Genomic DNA, 21,609 nt, shown 5'->3' on the forward strand with positions numbered 1-21,609 from the left:
TGTTGGTGAGTGTGGTGGGAGGCTACAGCGAGGACGCCTGCTGACGCCCAAAGCACATGCACGCCTCACAAAGGGGCCTAACCATCACTACTCATCATTCAAGGTTAAGTTCTTAATTCTCAGAATGACTTTACATTACTAATTTCCATGCTAATTTACTTCTTAATGCTTAAATATAAGAGCACACAGTAGAAACTAGATATGTAGGAGTAAGTTCATGCACAAGCAATAGCATTTTAAATATAAAGTTATAAAAGCCTCCTGTTTTGAAATCAAAACTTTACTTATTAGATAGATGATATAACAATTGTATCATGCTTCACAGAGTATACAAGTTTCTTATATCAGTGACAATTATAAGAGATATTTTGATAAAGATACTGTATATGAGGCAACTGAAGACCATGATATTGTCTATGTTTCTACAGCCGCTGAACTTCTACTGTTCTGAGAGAATCATTCAACACGGCCAAGACTAACTTAAGTTAAATTTGCAATATTGACCTACTCGTGCCTAGAGAAGTACTCTGAAGCTAGTGAGAGGGCTAGCAAAGCCTACCCAGAGGAAAAGATTAAAGCAAGACCCCAAATAGGAAATAAAAACAAACAGAAGTGTGAAAACAATTAAAGGAAGACAAACTAATCTGGCAAAACGTAAAATATTCAGAGATAAAAGACGGAGTGTACTGGTAGCAAGCAAACTGGATACATGGAGGAAAGTAGACAAAACTTTAGTAAGGACAAGAGAAGTAGAGGGGCAGCGTATGTAGAAAGACTCCTGTATAATCTCTCGCACATCTTCTCACCAATGGTACTAAGTGTTCAACCCAGACACTTGCCTCATGCATCGTTCAGCTATTTAAATAGGAATACATTTATGTTAAGAGGAGAGAAAAAGAAGGATCATAAGACAAAAATAGAATGTCTTTAAACGGTTATGAGATCTGTTTTTATTTTTTTTTACTATTGAAAAAATATAATTGGAACAAGCATTATGAAAAGAACAATAAAATACGTTTTCCATACCTCACAACCTATGTCTATATTTAGTTAAAAAAAAAAAAAACACATGTCAGTCATATTGAATACCTTTAAAAGAGTTAATATCAACACTCACTTTTAAAATTACACACTGTAAAAAAATTGTCTTATCTAAACAAAAGCCCACATTAGAAAATATCCGAAGTCTTGGTATTAACAAAAGAGCTAATATATATATATATATATATATATATATATATATATATATATATATATATATATATATATATATATATATATATATATATATATATATATATATATATATATATATATATATATATATATACTCATGAAATTTAATTGGCATAATAATAGAATAAAAATTAAAATAAAAGTGGTATCCTCATATTCATGCTAATTATACAATTCCTTAAGCTATTATAGACATTTAAAGTTATTATATCACATTCATCAACCACATACACATATAATTTGTTCGAAATATTTCCTAAAAAGACGGTAAATTAACAAATAAAATACCACAGACACCACCGTATATACTGTCAAACATAGGTTCACACACACACACACACACACACACACACACACACACACACACACACACACACACACACACACGCGCGCACACACACACACACACACACACACACACACACACACACACACACACACATATATTCAAATTTCCACGTAAGCTGAGACGACCATATATGACTAGACACAACATAATTGAAAAGAATTTCTTGATTAAGTTTCTTCAACATCAAGCAGTTTACGTATTGAATTCATTTTAATTAAACTGAAACATAAAATAAGGCAAATTTATCATGATAATCTAAGTGTAAAGTAGTAGATGATTATGACTAAACAGTAGAATATTCTATGATAAATCCTGAGTACAAAATAAAATTGCATTATGTCATGTTCACCTCATATCACCGTGTTTACATTTTGCATTGCTTTTACTTTACATATCTGATAACATAACCAAACCTGAGAGGGTGAAGAGGGATGACATTGTATTTATGACAATATTATCAATAGAGACTAAATTTATTTATATTTTTTTCCAATTTCATTTGCTTTTTTAATTCACCAAATCTGATTATATCCCCCTGACTGTGTGTGGTATCTGATTGACAGTGTATTATGTTACTGTGCCTAATAATAATCACCTATTATGCAATATTCAGTTCTACTCAGATTCCTTGAATGCTAATCACTTAAATATTTACTTTACATGTGAAATTCAAGCAAGATTGATGACATCAGTAGACACCAATAATTTTCAACCACAGTTTACATTAAAGTAGCATAAACAGATTATATCACAAAGTTTGATCATCCAGCAATGAGGAAAATGTGGGAATTATTTTGATGGTGTCATTTTTAATTGGTAAGCACTGAAGTGGCTCGGGAGGACAAGGCTGAACCGGGTGAATTGTCCGCAGATGTTATGTATGTAGGGGCTGGCGGGGTGGAGGTATAGTCTCTTTCTAACGTTAACTTGTATATTTCCGGCAAAGACCACCATTAGTGTTATCATTATTTAAGTGGTTGTAGAGTAATTGCTCTGGCAGTCTACTGTCATCTAGGCGGGTGACATGTCCAGTCCATCGTGTTTGCTCCTCGACTGTGTCTGCTTCCATGCTCCTACAGTTAGTATCAGCGAGGTACAGTACTTCACTTCACGAAAATATGTACTCTAAGACAAGGTTACATTTCCCCAAAGCCAATGTATCCTTCACTTGGGGAATACGAACAGAAGCAGTCACACTGTATAAATTTTCAACATTCTAAAAACAAAAACTATGATTTTAGGGGTGTGTGTATATTGAAAACCTATAAATCACCTCAAGTGAATAAAAAATTAAAAAAAAAAACTGAAATGAGGTCAACAGGGATGAAATTTAGTTACGAAATGTGCAATTGTTTTCCTTTATTCTTTGTTACCCATTGCACTTTTCTTTGTTCTTCTCTAGTTTAGAAGTTGAGTTAGTAAGTCCATCCCTCTGTTTCATCTTTCATGTCTTACTGAAGTTTGGTGCAGTAAATATACAGGAAACGTTTGATATTCAAGGAAATGAACAAGGACATTCTTTCTTATTACCTTAGAGTTCTTTATAGTGACATGAGGTTATCGATGTAACATTGAAAACGAAATGGCTGCTGGAATCTGCCGCATGGTTAAAAGTGTAGTTAACTATTGGAATTGAGCAAATTATTATGAAGTTTATTATACAATAAAAAAAAATCTCAGTGAAATCGACAGGATATACTTATATAATATTCACTTGAGGGAAACAGTACTGGATGGATCTTCTGTGAATGATTAGTACCCTCTTTCAAAGACTGTTAGAAGAGTGTCTGTACGGGATGATGAAGAACAGGTTTGGTCATTGCCTCTTGCTGTCAACCCCGGCAAAAACATTCAGCGTGATAGCGGGGTTCTCAACCAAAATACCTTAAATTTCTATTCCCATCCACTGATTAACTTTTTTACTTCATACCATCATTAAAAAGATGTTAATGTTAAATCTAAAACACACTGATCTAATGAAATATATCTTGTCGTGTTCCTATATGTTATGCCTAATGCGATTTTGTCCTTAGTTATTTTCTTATATATTTTAAGTCCCCCGTAAAAATAATCTTTGCATTGTTCATTCTAATCAATTATCAGCCATCTGCTACACTATTCTCCTCCTACCACACTTATTTTTCATGTTCCTGAACCTAAAACAGATCCTATAATATCCTCTACTTAAGCTTTCGACACAAAAGCACATTGAATATACTATATACTGCGCCATGTCCTTAGCTGCTTCAGGCAACACTCGCAGTGGTATAAAGGAATATTTTGTGTGTGTGTATATTTCTCTAACAGTAGTACTCAATCTATGCTGAGATCACAGGTAACTGGGGAAGCGTACGTGAAGGATTTTGTGCACTGTCTGTCTTTTGTGTACTGTCTGTCCTTTGTGTACTGTCTGTCTTTAGTGTACTGTCTGTCTTTTGTGTACTGTCTGTCTTTTGTGTACTGTCTGTCCTTTGTGTAATGTCATTGTCTTCTGTGTACTGTCTGACTGTCTTTTGTGTACTGTCTGTCTGTCTGTCTGTCTGTCTGTCTTTTGTGCACTGTCTGTCGTTTGATGAGACAGAATATTCCCCAAATACATAAGATTTTTCTTCTTCAGTTTGACGATACCCTCACGGAGTAGGTCGCTATCTCTCAACTTTCAAAGATTTCGACATCCAGTTGATTTGGTCTCAGCGGTTAGAATGTATCCCGGGAGACGCCTCTAATACCCATCCCGGTAAAGTGGTAGTGGTGTTCCTGGAAGCATAGGGTTTGATTTCATTATTTCCTCCTCAGGACTTAAAAAGATGATCCAACAAATATAGGTATAACTCGTGCTGAATTAAGTAAGCATACAGTAATACAGTGAAGTCTCCATATAACGTACTTCGATTTAACGGACTAACCTCTCACGTATAGCCCGTTAAATAGAGGTTTTTAACTTGGTGATCTTACCAGCCAGTCGAAAAGATGTGATTGTTTGGGAGACTCTTCATTTACGAACGACTGCTAGTTCCATGTTGGCGAGGTGTGTTTTCATTTGTGGCGTTTTATCTGGTTTATTGTTACAACTTCCTATAATCGCGTACATTTGGGTTGGTGAAAGAGGCAAAATACGTTATTGTTTTGATGAAACAAACGTCTAATGATTTTATCCTTCACAGGAGTGAGACAGTAAGATCAACGTTGGTGGAGTCTTCAGCGGTCAGGTCTTCAGGGACTTAGTTCATCGTGAATTTAATAGGTGAAAGTGGTCGTGCAGTTTTGAGAGTGTTCGGTTGTCTGATGGAACTAAGTTTGTTGAGATGTTGTGTTCCTCTGCTTAACGAGACTGTCGTTTTATTTTCTTCAGGGGGTAACCTCAAGTCTGGACACCTACCATATTTACGAACTTCTTTTTTCCTATCGAGTAATGTTACTTTCACCGATCACTTTATAACCGCAAGTGGTTCTTTTATTTAGGTAATGGGGACAATGGATGAGTTAAGTGGTGTGGGAAAGTCTCTGCATAACCTTGGGAAATGTTTCTTTAGTTTCGTTGCAGCAAGTAAGTGGGGTAGAAGTGAGGCAGAAACTGAGAGGGTTCGTTGGGACTATGCCAATAACACCCAGGTCTTGTAACACTGTAGGAGTTAATCATTTTACAAAAACACATGTAACACAGAACTCCCCCGCGTGTCTTCAATCTGGTTAGGCTAAACTTCTAAAGTGATACTTTAGAGTGATATTTGCTGTACACTCCTGCCTGGTTTTTGTATTGGGCCAGGCGGTCCCTCCGTCATCCCCTCACCCTACTACCTCCCAGCGGTAATATCACTGTAAACATAGGCTAAAAGGAGGATCCTGGACACACACACACACACACACACACACCTTTGGCACAACCATTGACGCCCACAAAGATTTTCCATTATTACATAAGTCTCGATCACAGGACTGCTTTCATATTTCACCTAAGAATGTTTCCTGGCTTATTTGATGTCATCTATCCATAATATACAGCATACAATCATTATACTGATGCCTGTGAAATGGAACAAAAAATCCTAATTTGACGAATTTTCATAATCAAGATTTTTTTACTCCATTGCACTCTATAGTCACTTAGGAGCTGACAACTGTAAACTTAGAGTATCCAACATTCCCATACACGTGATATTGTTAATACTTAATTCTCCCTCTGATGTGTCGAATTAATGTAGTTACTAGAATTAAAAGCTAATTTCCTATTACCAAAGGATATAAAGTGGGAATTGGACAAAACTGTACTGATGATACAGTTTCGTCTGTGTTCAAACGGCTTTTAATTAGGTTTCCACACGTTATATTTTTTACTTGGAGTAATAATATATATTCCTTTGTGCTACTGATCACAAGGTTAATTATTGACCAACTTTCTTATTTATCAAATTTGGATGAAATAAATGTGTTTTTTTTAACTATATTCAGTTTTAGTGACAGGTAAAATGTTGAATTTATTTAAAATTATTAAAGAACAACTCCAGAGAAATCGACTTTTCTTAAGGACACCCAAAGAGTTCAGCCTCGGTAGTAATAAAGTACTTTTACGAGAAAAAATCACGAAACACTTAACCACTTTTTAAATGTTAAATTTCCAAATATATACCTTCAAAAAATAGCTTATTTTTTTTACGAAAGGCAGTCGTGACCTTACCTGCGGATCATACGACTGACTTAAAACTCCATCGATCACATCAATTCATAATATTTTTTCGAACAAGAACTTTTAGAGATATTCGCATTACAGTTACCTAAATAGGGAATAATGTTAATGAATCATAGTTAAGTCAATATCAATTTTATGTATCGAGTTCAGTATATCTTACCAAATGCCCGGTTATTGGAGTCCTGTTAATTGATCCTGAAGGTGGACACGAGGAAAAACCGAACAGTATAGATGAACTACTTCGCCGCATTATGGATGGTGGAGAACACAATACAGAACGACTCTGATGTTCTTGGTAGCGTTATTCATTCAATGTTACGGCTGTAGATAGAATGTGTATCCAAGCTGAAGACGGCCACTTTTAAGATTTGTTAGAGACTGAACTATAAATTGGTAGCGCTTATTCAATAAAATATTTTGATTGTGTGTATAGCAATTCGTTAACTTAAATTACTCATAAATCTGTTACCGTTGAGAATCAGACCCGAGTGCATAGAGCCTCTTTGAGAGATGATGACTCCCTGTGCTCATATATATACAGATTTCGGTCTCTTGGTCCTTAACATTCATCTGGCAATGCCCTCCTCCCTCCCCCTCCTTAACAGCATGCTCACCAGGGGTTATTCCTCCATTGGCCAACACACCCGCCAGTGTACTCATTTGATCTTAACTATACAGTGGTTAGTGAACAAAGAGTTATCCCAATTCTCCACCCCTGTCGGGAATCGAACCCATAACCATTCGCCTGCGAGTCGAACGCTCTCAATTTATCCTTAATCAATAACATAGTATTTATTTTTGTAGAACTTGTTAAGTTTTCTTTTTTTTCTGTTTCATCTTATTAAGCTATTCAATCATTACTAAGGCTATCCTTACGATCGTACGGAGTCAAGCCTAAACCCAAACTGAAATAGTTAATGTGTAATTCAGGCTTACTACAATAAATTACTAATGGTGTACTACTGATGTTGTACATATTACGTAAAACTACGAGATCGTTGTTACGTAGTGTTCGGAATTTACGTAAAGTTAAATTTTCTAGAAACTTTTATTATACATTACCTTCACTGATTCTAATTTGATCTAACCTGCAGTACGCAATATTGGTTCATATCTAACTGTTAATACACAAGACTAGTGAACTACTAAAAAAAAAACGAAAGTAAATATTCTCCCTTTCCCGATAACATTTTCCTTAATCAGTAGGCGTAGGTGATCGACATATATAGACACGCACAACCACATGCACACAAAACTCATTCAAACGCACACACTAATGCATATACCCACACAGATTATTCGTACAGTACATATAGTTAATTTCACTTTCAGTAATATTAATATTCATTGTGTATATGTATATATGGGAATTTGGTTGTTTAAATTATTCCTCTTAAATACCTATTATTCACTATGATATTCTTATTGGTATTATGCACCTAGGCAGGTAAACGTACCTTTGTCCTCATGAAAGTGTCCTTGAATCTACGAGCTGACATGCAGGGACACCTAAACTATTTCATCTCACACATTATTGTTTAAAGTTAAAATCAAGATATGTGAAGCACAGCGCAGTGAGTGTAGTACGTCTGCACAATGTCAACTAATGATAACCTTATGTGATAAAGGCTCCGTATACAAACCAACGGCTGCAATAAAGGCATCAGTGAACCGACCTGACATGCAAACTGGTCATTCACATTCTTCCTTCCTTCCTCTCATTTTCACATCCTCTTATGCCACACATCCTTACCTGGGTCACCTGTATATTTACCTTGGCTCACTTGTGTCCACATTTCTGTTGATTTTTCATAAAGCAGCATAGCCATTAATAATTGAAATGCGCATATATTATTAAAAAATGCTTCATATAATTGTTTTTTTCTATTAGAGTGAACATAGAAGGCATTGTTCAGTTATGGTATTTTGCAGATTGACTTTACAATATAAACATCAGATTACTGTTACCTCTAATATATATATTAATGGTGAGTCTGACAGAGTACCCATCATGAACGCCGCCAAAAATACAATAAAAATTTTCGAGTGAAAATGAGAAAATGAGGATAACTAAGAGAGTATATATCAACAGTACATAGCCTACAAGATTCAATAAAAATTACCTCCAAGACGACTGGACTCTGAACTACTACTGCTGCTGAATCTAAACTAAAGTTCCAAGTCACTAGCATATGATGGGTGGCTTACGAGCGTGGTGCCAGAAGCACAGACACAGGCATGCAGCAACGAGCCAGGACAACTGAGACGAGAGTTACCATGTGTGCGACGCCTAGCACGCCGTCTTGTGAGGGCTTAAGGGGACTGAACCAACTTAGGGTCTACAGCCTACAATGGAAATAAGAAGAGTTGAAAATAGTGACAGTTAAAGTGTGGAGAAAAAAAACACTCATTATGTGTAGCTACAACTAAGTAACTGAGTGACCGATATTATTCTTGATCTGACAAAGAGCTAATACTTGTAGCCTTAGAATTAGGGAAAAATCGGTCAGTCAGTTTTCTTCTTGGCAAGGTGTGTGAGTAGCTTAAATAGAATATTGGGAAAGAAACACACACAAATCAGACAAATTATCTCAAGCAGAATAATAGAGCACACGTGATTCAAAGTGGAGCCATGAGGGGGTGGGGAAGTTGTTAAGTTGATCTGATGTAGCATTCTCGTAGACAGGGTTTCGTCAAAAGTTTTTTGTTAAACCAATAACTCTCATATACAATGCACAACCCCACTTACCATCAGTGTTTGCTCTAAGATTAAGTTTTAAGTGATTTGCCTTTAGGTGTAACTAAGAAAACTGTCAAGAGGGCGACAGAGAGAGGGAAAGTGGAGCTTAACCTCAACATTGATTTATTCCCAAAAAAAAAAAGATCTCTAATTACTCTTATAAGCAAAGGGAATCAAGGGATGACTTTCTTCTTGATCACTGACATAATTCATGAATATTACGTTCACGCCTAATCCTGGTTTTAGGCACGTACTGCGCATGAACTTATTTTTTTTTTTTTTACTTTCCCAAATTGATTTTAAATTTCTGTGCAGTGTTTGTGGCTGCTGTATGTATCATCGCCAAGTTGTAGCTTAAAACAACTGTCACTAAACTACGATTTGATTCTCATGTAAACTTTATGAAGAGAGTTAACATAATCTTGAACTAGGGGTGACGAAATGAAACATATTATTATATATATGAAACTTAGAAGTGCTTTTATTTTCAGCATTTAGGAAGATCTAACTGTGAGAAATAACATTACTGTATTCTGTAGCCTGATGTTTTGTTCAGACTACAGAGACTTTTATTATCAAGATCTACCTTTAATTAATTGAATTATTTTTTATTCTATGGCACAATTAAGTATGTTTTATTTTTGTGTTATCGATGTTAACTCTCTTTCATAATATTTACCCTGATTGGTTCTCTTTCTTTAATTAATATCCTTATCACTACAACATAAACTGGATATAATAACTCCATTGCTTTAGAATCTTCACTTGCCAGACCATGATGTCATTTATTTTTATGCAAGACATTATATCCTTAGGAGCTATATTATATTATCTAGTTATAGTCATGCTATTGTGTAAAGTCTATGACAGATACCTGTATATAGTTACAACTGACTCACATTATCACAATATCACCTTCAAATTGGGTAATAGAATTATTGACCCATTTATTTATATACACCTGGAAATTCCTGCTAGATAGTACTTTTGACAATGATTATTTACTCAAAGTATAAACAAAAGTATTAAAAGTTCGCGTTTCATGAAAATTTAAGGGTCAGTACTAGAAATGATTCTTATTTTATAATAGGATTTGGTCCCTGAACGGTGTATACTCTACGTATGTTATTCTGAAATATTAACATCTTGTTAGGAAAATAAACAGAACATTATATACACACTAAAATCAATGGTCTGATAAGTGAGTACAGTTTCAATAAGCTGAAAAGAAAACGATTTATTTCTCACAGGTCTGCACTTAATGTATTTAGATTGACCAAATGCACACTGATTAATAGTTAGGAGACTGTATGGTCCCAGAATGAAGCCTTTGTTACTTAAAATAAAACGCACACTGACAATATAGCCATCAGGATTCCTTTGTTGATACTAACAAGGGGGAGGGAGGGAGGGAGGGAGGGAGGGGGCGATAATGGTTACCCCTAGTTCTGAATAGTCTAGTGAAGGTAACATGAGTACTTATTTGTTAACATTCCCAGAGAGGAGGGAGCAAGCGAAGATCTCACTAAATGCGAGACTTGAGGGCTAAAGAGTGAAGTAGTGGGTGAAAAAACGCGTTAGGTGGTGATTGAAAAGGCCAATAGTGATAATAATATAATATTGGTGACGTGACAACTGCGGGCGCGTGACAAAAAAAAAAGTAAGTGTGAAGTTAGCACATTTATATCTCCTTCGATGCTCTCATATGATCACTACCAACAACATTATCACTAACCTGTAATTAATGTTTTTGTTAACGATAATAATCATACGGGAAGGTTGTGGAACATGTTAAGACTTGGGACCAGAGGGGGATTAACGTTGATCACACTATTATAGTGAGCATGTACGAAGGAGCTTGTCAGAGAAACATTCTAGCCATGCAGTTGCAGAAGAAACACAAACTCTTGGATTGAATTTTGATCAAAAACAACTTCAGTGTGCAAATGGCATGAGTGAAGAGCCTGACTGGTGGGAGTGGGGCGGGCCGGTGCCTGGTGAGGACAGCTGGTGGCAGCGCTGGCACCACCTCCGGGCTCCACAAGTCATCTGCACTGCCTCCCACATCTCCTGCCCTCTATCTACACCATCCAAGTTACTCTAACACAAAGATGTCACCTATGCAGTTATCCATACATATGGAATGTTTGAATACATACAATAAAGGTGTCGTCAGTCGCTTGCAATTGTGTGGGTATATTTTGTAGATGGTAGGAAGTATGTCATTTGGCAATAAGAACTAAGTTGATCAGACTAACACAATCATTCGATTCTCGTGCATAATTAATGTAAGATTAGGACGCTCATAACGGACGAATGCTACAGACAACCACGGACACATTATATTATCTTAATAATCTTAATATTATTTACTTCATATGAACGATAACAATATATGGTGATGAATAATGTAATTACTTACAGCTACAGCACCTGCGTCCATGCAGTTGAGTATCTATTAGGCATATGGATATTGTACTGTGTGTTGACATTATTAACGAGTTAGTTCTGGCAGTGATTTTTGTAATAAATTTTGCATGAATAAAATATCGTTACCCGTAGTTAAATAACACTTATATTAAATAAAATTTCAATCCTGAAATGTACGTCTATAAACATTATACTAAAGGTCTTTCAGGTTTAAAATAATTAAGAAAAAATACAAAAACACATTCCAGCATTTGTTGTATAGCATCAAGAGACAAAAACCATATTAAATACTTACAAACCTTCTTCTTCGTTTTGTTTTAATTACTAATAAAGCCTTACAGTATTTAGGTGCGCACTAGTTTTGTTAAAATCGTTCCCTCGTGAGCCTGAAGGCCCGATAAGGCCAATGGGGATACAGCACACTGAAAACTAAACCTCAGTATACATGGAAGCAGAATGGACGCCACTGCTCTCAATCGCCTTGAATTTGCACAACTGTAAGTCCAGGAACTCAATTCCAGCTGGGTCGACTGGAGGCGCCCCACTCAGTGGCCGGATGGAGGGTGAGAACAGACGACTCTACGGTCAAGGGGCCACCGTGTACCATTAGTGCTATGTAAAATAGAATTAGAGTTTAAAAGGTTTGGAACAAAAGGTGCGGCTGAAAGCCAAAGTAGGAATAAACATGAGAAGTTATATAGCGACTATAAAAGATGAGTTATAAAAAAAGGTGATGTGAGACTCTAGACCAAAGGATGTAGAAATGTTTCAGGGCTCGAAACTCGGCACCAAGAGGTAAAAATGGAAAAGATAAAAGAGAAAGAAGGACGAGGATTTGTTAAAAGAGAAAGAAGGACGTGTTTGTTAAGAAGGAAGATGGTGATGGAAGGTGATATCAAAATAAATAAAAAGAGTAATTATTTTACAGGTCCAATCGTAAAGAGATCAGGAAATAATTGATAACTGAATAAGGAAGAATAGACGATAAAAAAAGAGAAAATAAAGCAGAACGTATAGAGGGAGGCGTTAAGTTACGTGGTTAAAGATGAGAGGGAAAGTATTGATTGAATATAAGTAGTCGATGTTTAGCCTTGCTTGGAAACTTTGGTGAGTACTATAGGACGGTGGATTTTGTTCCTATGTTATGAGATTGTGTGTAAGATGTAGGAAGAAGGTGTATGTTCAGTAAGTCTTTGGAAAGATGTTTGACGAGAGAGCTTTAAGATACGGAGTCCATAGCAGTTGAGAGGTTGGTTAGAAAATAATTATGATAACAAAGGTGAAAGCATAATAGAAACTGGTATACCTAAAAGGCAATAGATGGTGTATATGGATAAATTAGTGAGGTTTGGAAGTGTCGTGATGAACTACACCAGAATAATAATAGTGAATTTATTTCGTATGTGATAGTGTGACATGAATGAACCTGACGATTGAACTTAGTATGCACAGTGAGCAGTTACGAAGCATTGTGAATCAGTGTCGATGCAAATAGGTTCACTTTACAGTATATGCTGCATGCTTTGTTGAGGGTATAAGTAAACACTTTCCCTGTTATTAATCCTATTCGCTGTTGCTGCTATACCCCTTTAATCCATCCCAGGGAGGCTTTCTTACACTTAGAAAATTATGTTTCTAAGTACAGTATTACCTTACAAAAGACGTACGTTTTAGAAGTAGAAATTTAAAGAGTATAATAGACTTGTGAACTCTTCCTGAAATTCCCCATAACAATGAGCCGCCAATACTGCTCTTGATTGAATCAGAGAACACCATTTGTGCCATTCTGGGGCAGATCACCATCACTAAACAATATATCTGGAGTTTCCTTTAAGTACAGTGGGCGGCCGAGTGCCCAACACCAGCCGGGAGGGGGGGAATCCTGCTCCCCAGGAGTCTTAAAATTGAGCATCGAGCACCCAAACAAAATATATTGAATATTAGCGCCTGGTTGATTTTTTGTAGATTTCAAAATCTTAGTAATTCATATGTGCGTATTATTGATCACATCCATGTACTGTTATCAGCACTAAATTTCGCATGGTATTACCTAAATATAAGAACGAAGTCCTATACCTTCATTATTGTCTATGTTTATGGAGACATTCTCTCTTTCTCAAGACTATTGCTAACTGTAGACAGAAGTTAGAGGTAAGTACTGTACATTGTTTGAATTCTTTTCTCTGTTTTTATTTACAGTAGATATCTTTGGGGTATACCCAGGCGTGGGATATTAGACCATCCAATAAACAGTTTTAAATAGTTTCAGCAAACGGAGTACGTGGTTTCTGGAAGGTTGAAAATGTGAGATGTCTACAGGCGAACGATGTAGAACGATAGTCTCTATAAAATAACTTGTCTCTTAATCTTCAAGACGATAAATATAATGTTGATAGAATTATTCATTTCGTCTTTATTATACTTTTAAAATTCCCGAGTCACTTCAGGCATCATTATTAAGTGTACCCATATTAGTTTTGTATCATGTATCATTAAATAGTTAAATATAGACTCACTGTGACCTAACAACTCTGTCTATGTAAAAAAAATAAGATGTTAGGGGTTTTAAATAATAAGGTAGAAATCCGTATATATTAAAACAAATACTTATTTGAGAAATTCCGATATTCCCCAACGTATAATATACAAATATATATCTGTACAGAATATTACTGAGCTCATGAATTCCAAAACTAAAATAAAGTAGCAAGTCGTGCAAGTAGTAAGTGATATAATGAAAATAAATTGATGTATTAGTTGTACAGAAGAGGTTATTAAGGTTTACCTGGACTATACAACACACCTGGTCATGTCTCCTCATACAGTCGATCAACAAGTAATGAGGGGAGGGGGGTCCTTATACACCACAAGAGCCCTTTCCGTTTATATAATAAAAAAAAAGTTACTACGGACTTTCTAGATACACAACCTATGGTCAAAATGCAATGGTATCAGATAATTGGGAATTTCAAAAATGCTGAAGTCGGTTACGTAGGACCTAAGGGTGCGTACTTCAGATACTGTGTTATTCCTAAGATACTGAAATTACTCAACATTGTGATGAACTGAGATAAAGGAAAATACTGGTGTTTTTTGTTTATGTTTTGTTTATTGTAATGGTATACTTCTCATCAAGTGTCATAAAACCCACGTTTGAGAATTTGTGAAGCAGTTTGGGTCGATAATGATCTGAACACTTCCCATTCTTAATTGGAGCAAACCATATGAGCTGTCGTCGCTTCAATGTTAATACAATGTGTTGTCCTGTGCCACCCAGGCATTGTTGGATACTTTATGATGCCATTCTCTTATTAGGTTTTGATAAGATCATTTTTTTTTTTTTTTTTTTTGGCTTTTCAAAAATTTTCGCCATAATATGGAATTTGAAATCTGTGGGCGTCGGTAAGAGAAGTATATTCCTCTGGAGTTTTACATGAACATGGTATAAGGACTTTTCACCCCTGAAGCCAGGATATATCACTCCCTACACTTAGTTAGCTCCAAAGTCATAGTATCTAAACACAAAGAGTATTGCTACTATAATTGGCAGTTATATACAACCTCTACATTGAGGAAATCTATAACATAAATTTCCTCACTTTTCTTGAACGAATATTTCATTGATCAAGCTAAAGCAAGTTTTCTAATTGTCACCCTAGTTAATCCCTAAACGGTAGCGTAAATAATATCTTGTGTTTAACATGTTTCCAAGAGTTGTTTTACTCAACATTAATACAAATGATCGGATGGCAAAACAATATAGTTCACCATGAACAATATATCGTAGATGCAAAGGTAAAAATTATATAATGCCATTTAGAGAGATGAAACTAGTTATTGCTACAAATTATTCGCAAATACAGAGAAATTAATCATCATTTAAGCGGCATTAATTACTGACTCTTTACACCTGATTTGTTTTTGAGATTGGCGATCATTTTTTATCTAAACCAGGATAATGTAATAGTTGTGTGATGACGTCAGACTTATAACAGAAGTACCTTCCATCTATTACGTAAGCAGATGACGTCAGACTTATAACAGGAGTGCCTTCCATCTATTACGTAAGCAAGTATGAGGTAATGGTACATACACACAATATACACAGTAGAAGGTGAAACACAGAAGGAAATGAGCGCTGTATATTTCGTCCTTAAGTCACACTAAATAGGGATACTGTCCAATTAAACTTTAAAGAACAACTGACGCTTTTGCCAAACAGGAATGGCCAAACAGGAATGGAAATTAAATCGTGTATGGATATATATATATATATATATATATATATATATATATATATATATATATATATATATATATATATATATATATATATATATATATATATATACGGTATATGAATATTTTTATAGAAAACCTAACCTAACCTAAGCTAGATTAATTTAACCTAACCAAACTCATCCTTCGCTAACCTACTTTAGGTATAATTTGCCTGTATCTTGAGGGTAAACAACGTTTTAATTAAAATTTCACCACGTATGAAGACGTAGGAATATAAACTAATAAATACTGTAGCTCAGTTTGGCAAAAACGCCCGTTACTCTTTACAGCTGAATCAGCGATTATCCCTATTTATAAATACAAGATATTTATATATATATATATATATATATATATATATATATATATATAAATAATGACGGATACTGATTATAACAAAGATCATCAAAATAGGAAGCACCTGTACGTTTCAATTAAAAATAAAACACGTTTAGTATAGTTATATAAGTTATTATATATTGCAACAATAAAGAAAATATGACATTTCATCAAGATAATTACGGAAGCAAGTTATTGTGGAAAGGTTTTTCGAAAAACTTTTAATCACAGATCGGTGGCGTGTGTAACCTTAATCAATATGTGGTAATGTGTGGCCGCACAGGATGCAGATATTGTTTCCTGGGCAGGACATCCCAGTGAGCCTCAGAGAATGGTTATTCCTTAAGCAACCACGAAAGTATACTTGTTAAATAACTACGTTAGAATAAAACTTTTTTCCTTCTCTTATTGTGCTGTATTGAATGTTGTTGTTAGCATTTCTTAAACAAAGACTTCCAACATTAGCAAGACCTCTTTTACAACACTTACTAATGTGTATTAATGCAGACAGTAAAATCGGTAAAATACACGCACAAAAATTCAATATACCCATGCACAGACATACAAACAAACACATACACACATGACTTCACTAAAACTAAAGATTAAATAAACTGAAACCTAAATTTGGCCAAAAGAGAAATACTTAAAAAAAGAAAGTCAAGAACATTTTATACAAGTGTGATAATTATGTACCATTAAATTTCGATCTCAGTATGACTCGCGTCAATTGAAGGACATTATGATCTAGGGTCAATAAAGTCCCCTCCAAGAGGCCAGTGTCTATTAGGACCTCATGACCTAATAAAACATGAAGACTATAGCTCAAGTTCCCATTACATCTGCAGCCCAATGGACATCTATGTCGCCATAAAACCGAATTTGGACAATAATTGCAACTTGGCCCTCACGAATTAAACCGAATAAAGGGAAAGTTTACTCTTTTTCGTATCAAAAGGAAAACACCCGAAAATCAGTAAATTCCTAGGATCCGAGTCCTCTTTCGATATATATATACCAAAACTACCCATATGTTAAAATAATCGACATGTTCTCTTCGCAACCGAGTGTCTGGATTCGATCCCCCCCGGGTAGGTTGAAAGTAAAGAAATTTATTTTGCTTCGAGATCTTGTTGTTAATCGAGTAATGAGTTGGTCTCTGGGGTAACCTTTTAGCTAGTGTGGTTGTCAAGTTGTCCTTGGCACCAGGTCACATATTGCCGACTCATATATTTTTCTTGTGGTGATGACGGCTTCTAAACCTTAAATTCTTTACTACATACAGATCGATCCATTAATACATAACAACAGGAAGTAAAAGACGAATTTACACATATTTACAGTATACGTTTATAAAGTACACTCATTCGTCATTATTGTCAGTGTATTTTCGTTATCTGGTCATCCATCGACACTGTAGCCCATCTGTACTAACTCCAGAACAAGAAACAGTAATGCCGTTTTCAGGTTTGTTCTCAAAATATAACAGATACTATCGTGTCAATTGATAACTCTTCATTTATATTGTTCCTTATGGTTCCACTTATATTCTATCTATGTTATGCTAAATATTCATCATTGTCGAATTAGTTTTAAAATGAAACAGATTATTACTACAATTTAATAGAAGTCAATTCGCATACGGTTAAGATTTACTTTGATTCATATTTAAAACGTCTTTTACCATCATAAGAGAGACAAATTAGACCCAAAGTAGATTAGGTAGCGTTAAGTTAGGTTAGGTTAGGTTAGGTAAGGTTAGGGTAAGATAGATTAGGTTAGATTAAGTTGTGTAAGGATAGGTTAGGGTATGTATGAAACTATTCATTTATATGATTATGACTGTCCGTATATGATCGTCTATATACAGGTAGCCTATATATATACATAGTTAGTGTGTGTGTGTGTGTGTGTGTGTGTGTAGAGTGCTTTTCTGATATCGTATATATGACTGTGTTGTTTCCTCTTCAGTTCTGAGAAGGATTATGTTAGGTACACACCAGAGTATTCACTGAGACGAGAGATGGATATAGAGGAAGGGAGGTGAGTGATTGTCGAGTGAGAGTGAGAGGATGATGTGTGTAGTGAGACTGAAAGGAAGGTTAGGTTAGGTTTGGCTTTCTTTGGAGAGCAGCCTTAGGAAAACGCTATTTAAAAAAGAAAGTGAGAAGACAGTCTGATTTAAACGGGATGAAAGGAGAATATTGGGGAAATAGTTAATGGCGTTTGTAGAGTAATCTTTTTTTGTGCTGTTTGTTATTCGTGGATATGTGAATTTATATGTGTGTGTATGTGTGTGTGTGTGTGTGTGTGTGTGTGTGTGTGTGTGTGTGTACATGCTTGATTTTTTGTAATGCCATCGAACATACTGTCTGTATTCAAAAAAAAATTACAGTTCATTTACTCAACTACTTCTCATAATAACAGTCTACAAATGCGTTAAAACAATAGTGCAAAACTTACATTGAGCCACGTGTACTTGTCAACGACGACAAATTAAAAACTAAACAAACAGCGGAGAGAAGTAGTGATAAAACTGCAGCAAAGTGTGAGTGTTTGTGGTGGTGTGTGACGCTACACTGTCAACATACTGCGTGGCTACGTCAACCAGCCCACTTACCCAAGGGAAGGTAACTTTAAAGGGCACCAGATAGCAGCCGCCCTGGGAATAAAGAATGAACAATATCCACAGTTTAACCATACACTAGTAATGAACAGCTTCAATGTTCAGTATAACATTAGAGGACAAGTCAGTAATAAATTATTGTGCAATAATACGCAAAATTTAATGTTCATTCAGTGTTAATGTTTCTTAGATTATGAATATAACATAGAACATGAGACAGTACTGTATGTATATCATAACGAATGTGAATTTTCTATTTCTGAATTTCTAGGAAAAATTATTGTCTCTACTTAAGTCACAGAATAATGAATAGTGAAATATGTGTGTACATACAGTGAAGCTGTTATGCTATAACATGAAATAGAAAATTCTTAAATAATCTCTTGTATATAAGTGTCACGAATATCGTGTATGTGTCAGGTATATTGTTAGAGAAAGTGGCCCCCTGGCCTGAGGGTCGGTTAGGGGTAATGTGGATATAGCACACTGTAGGGTAAGCCTTTTTCGGTACACAAGAAAGCAGTATGGCCAGTACTCGACCGCATTCATTTTCACAGGTGTAAAGTTAGGCACCCGTTAGCAGCTGGGGTGGAGCCCCTCTAGGACAGGAGGCGATCCCTGTATCCTACCGGCCTCAGTGTCAGAATGCCATTTCCTCTAAAGACTCTAAGTAATAAGTAATGACATTTTAGTGGTTTAATAAAAGAAACAACTCCATCATGTTAGGTGAAAATATAATGGGCACAGATGGAGAACACTATGTCCGTGTTAGTGTGGATGAGGCAGGTATAGTTGGCCGTCGCTAGCTGCCAGCCATCCCTGGGGGAATGCATATTTCATGTTCTCTGCAGTGTGCTGAGTTCTAAAGTGTACAGGCCGAGTTAAGAAACTGTATAAAATTAACATTAGGCCTGTAATTATTTTTTATTAAAAAAAAGTTGCTCTCGTCAGGCTCCTGGTGCTGTTACACATATTTACTTTGCGTGATGCCAACGACAGTCAGCTGAAATACGTGAAAGTTTTATAATTTTGACTCAGATTAACCACATTGATTATAGGTAAAATCTGATTATATTATCCTGTATGTATATATATATATATATATATATATATATATATATATATATATATATATATATATATATATATATATATATATATATATATATATATATATATATATATATATATATATATATATATATATATATATATATATATATATATATATATATATATATATATATAATGTGTGTGTGTACGTTACGTAAATGCTCTCACAGTTAAAGGGGCAATATTTGCCTGCCCTTGCGTGGTCATAATATTTAGTGTTTTCCCAATTTGCTTTTACAAATTTACAAAACATGTTTTTATTGCAGGGACGGGAAACTGAGTTGAAAAATAGAAACAAAATATTGGACTTACTGATGATAGCGTGTTATGTGTCTATACGGAGAAAGACATCCAGATTGTTGACAAATGGCGACAGTGTGTGTGTGTGTGTGTGTGTGTGTGTGAGTCCACGACATTAAACCACTTACGAGAGCTAATGGGAACCACACTGATCTAACCTAATTAAGTTAGCCTAACCTAACTATACTATTACCTAAGATCTTAACTGAAATATTCCGGTTAGGTTAGTTTGGTTTTTATCAATTTCCATAATGGTTTAATGAGTCTCACCCTCACAATTACCATATGTCAACATGTTGGTTGCTTCTCGTCGTGTAGAAACGTAACACAAATCTCATTTTTTTTTAGTGTCCAACTTCTGTCTCTGCAGTAACTAATAATATTTATAAATTACGTAGATAGAAAAAAACCGAGTCGTAAATAATTCATTGTTATGTATCTCGCCTATTTTGATGGGAGTAGCATAAACATATAATTATCTGTCTGTCTTCTAACTGGATCATTTATTACTTAAAATGATCAAAATAATATTACTAAGTTAAATACAACATGTGTGGATATAGTTGTCAATTTTGTATTGTATGTGTGTCTTTCTTACCCGGTAGGTAAAGCAGCTTTACAAAGGCTGTCTAGCCTGCCACTACAAAGTATTCAATATTGTAAGTTAAAAACATAGGAATCAGTATTTCATTAGTTCAACAAGTCCCGATGTACGTGAAAGCTTGTTCACGACTAAATGTTGAGTTGCTCCAAGCTATCATGCAACTGTAAGAGCGTATATATTTTACACACACACACACACACATGTCTGTGTGTGTGTATATATATATATATATATATATATATATATATATATATATATATATATATATATATATATATATATATATATTACAGTAATTCTTTGCGTCGTGGGTGCTCAGTGCGGCAACCCATGAGGTTGGTGAATATTACAACTACTACGAAAATTGCCATTAGACCAAACTTCCTACCATATACCAGCAGTGTATAGGATATTTTTGTGATAATTAAAGTGTCTATGGTAGTTATATACTTTATAATAAAACATTTTAATGTGTTTACTATGATATAATTTGACAATTGTGCTCTGATTTTATGGAGAACATGTGGGATGATATTATTGACTGTTAAATCCACTGGTTCTTTATTAACGGATTGGACTGATCGACTGACGAACTGAGTGTCAAATAAAACGTCATTATATGACTGCTAGAAAAGACAGGTCTGCCTCATGCCTCTTTGCCCACCTGGTATGATTTTCCCCCAAACCTTCGGCCGCAGCAGGTGACAGTGAAGTTAGCGTGGCTGGAGAGTGAGGGGCTCCGACTCTGGGGCGGGGAGGCGCTCCCGGGCCTGTTGGGCTGGCCGTTGTAAGGAACCTCCAGCTCCACAAACTCTCGGTCCTGCGGAAAGGAGTCGAGTTAATGTTCTCGCCACGGCTACACACTGCTCGACCCCTGAGACGAGTGACACAGAAATGACATTGT

General features: G+C 35.4%; 1 protein-coding gene across 2 annotated transcripts in view; it reads right to left on the reverse strand.

Annotated features, from left to right (window-relative positions):
• The window catches only part of LOC121878357 (potassium voltage-gated channel protein Shal-like), a 38,524-nt gene that overhangs the window by 1,294 nt on the left and 15,621 nt on the right, over positions 1-21,609 (reverse strand). Inside the window, exons 3-4 of one of the 2 annotated variants that reach the window (XM_042384544.1) lie at positions 21,370-21,525; positions 18,683-18,724 (exon numbers count right to left, since the gene is read on the reverse strand). In XM_042384544.1, coding sequence (XP_042240478.1) covers positions 18,683-18,724; positions 21,370-21,525 — 198 coding nt within the window. The remainder of the gene's footprint in view (positions 1-18,682; positions 18,725-21,369; positions 21,526-21,609) is intronic. The other variant, XM_042384545.1, reaches the window with a different exon arrangement.

Source organism: Homarus americanus, unplaced genomic scaffold, assembly GCF_018991925.1.
Source record: "Homarus americanus isolate GMGI-L3 unplaced genomic scaffold, GMGI_Hamer_2.0 scaffold41027, whole genome shotgun sequence".
Taxonomy (NCBI): Eukaryota; Metazoa; Arthropoda; class Malacostraca; order Decapoda; family Nephropidae; genus Homarus; species Homarus americanus.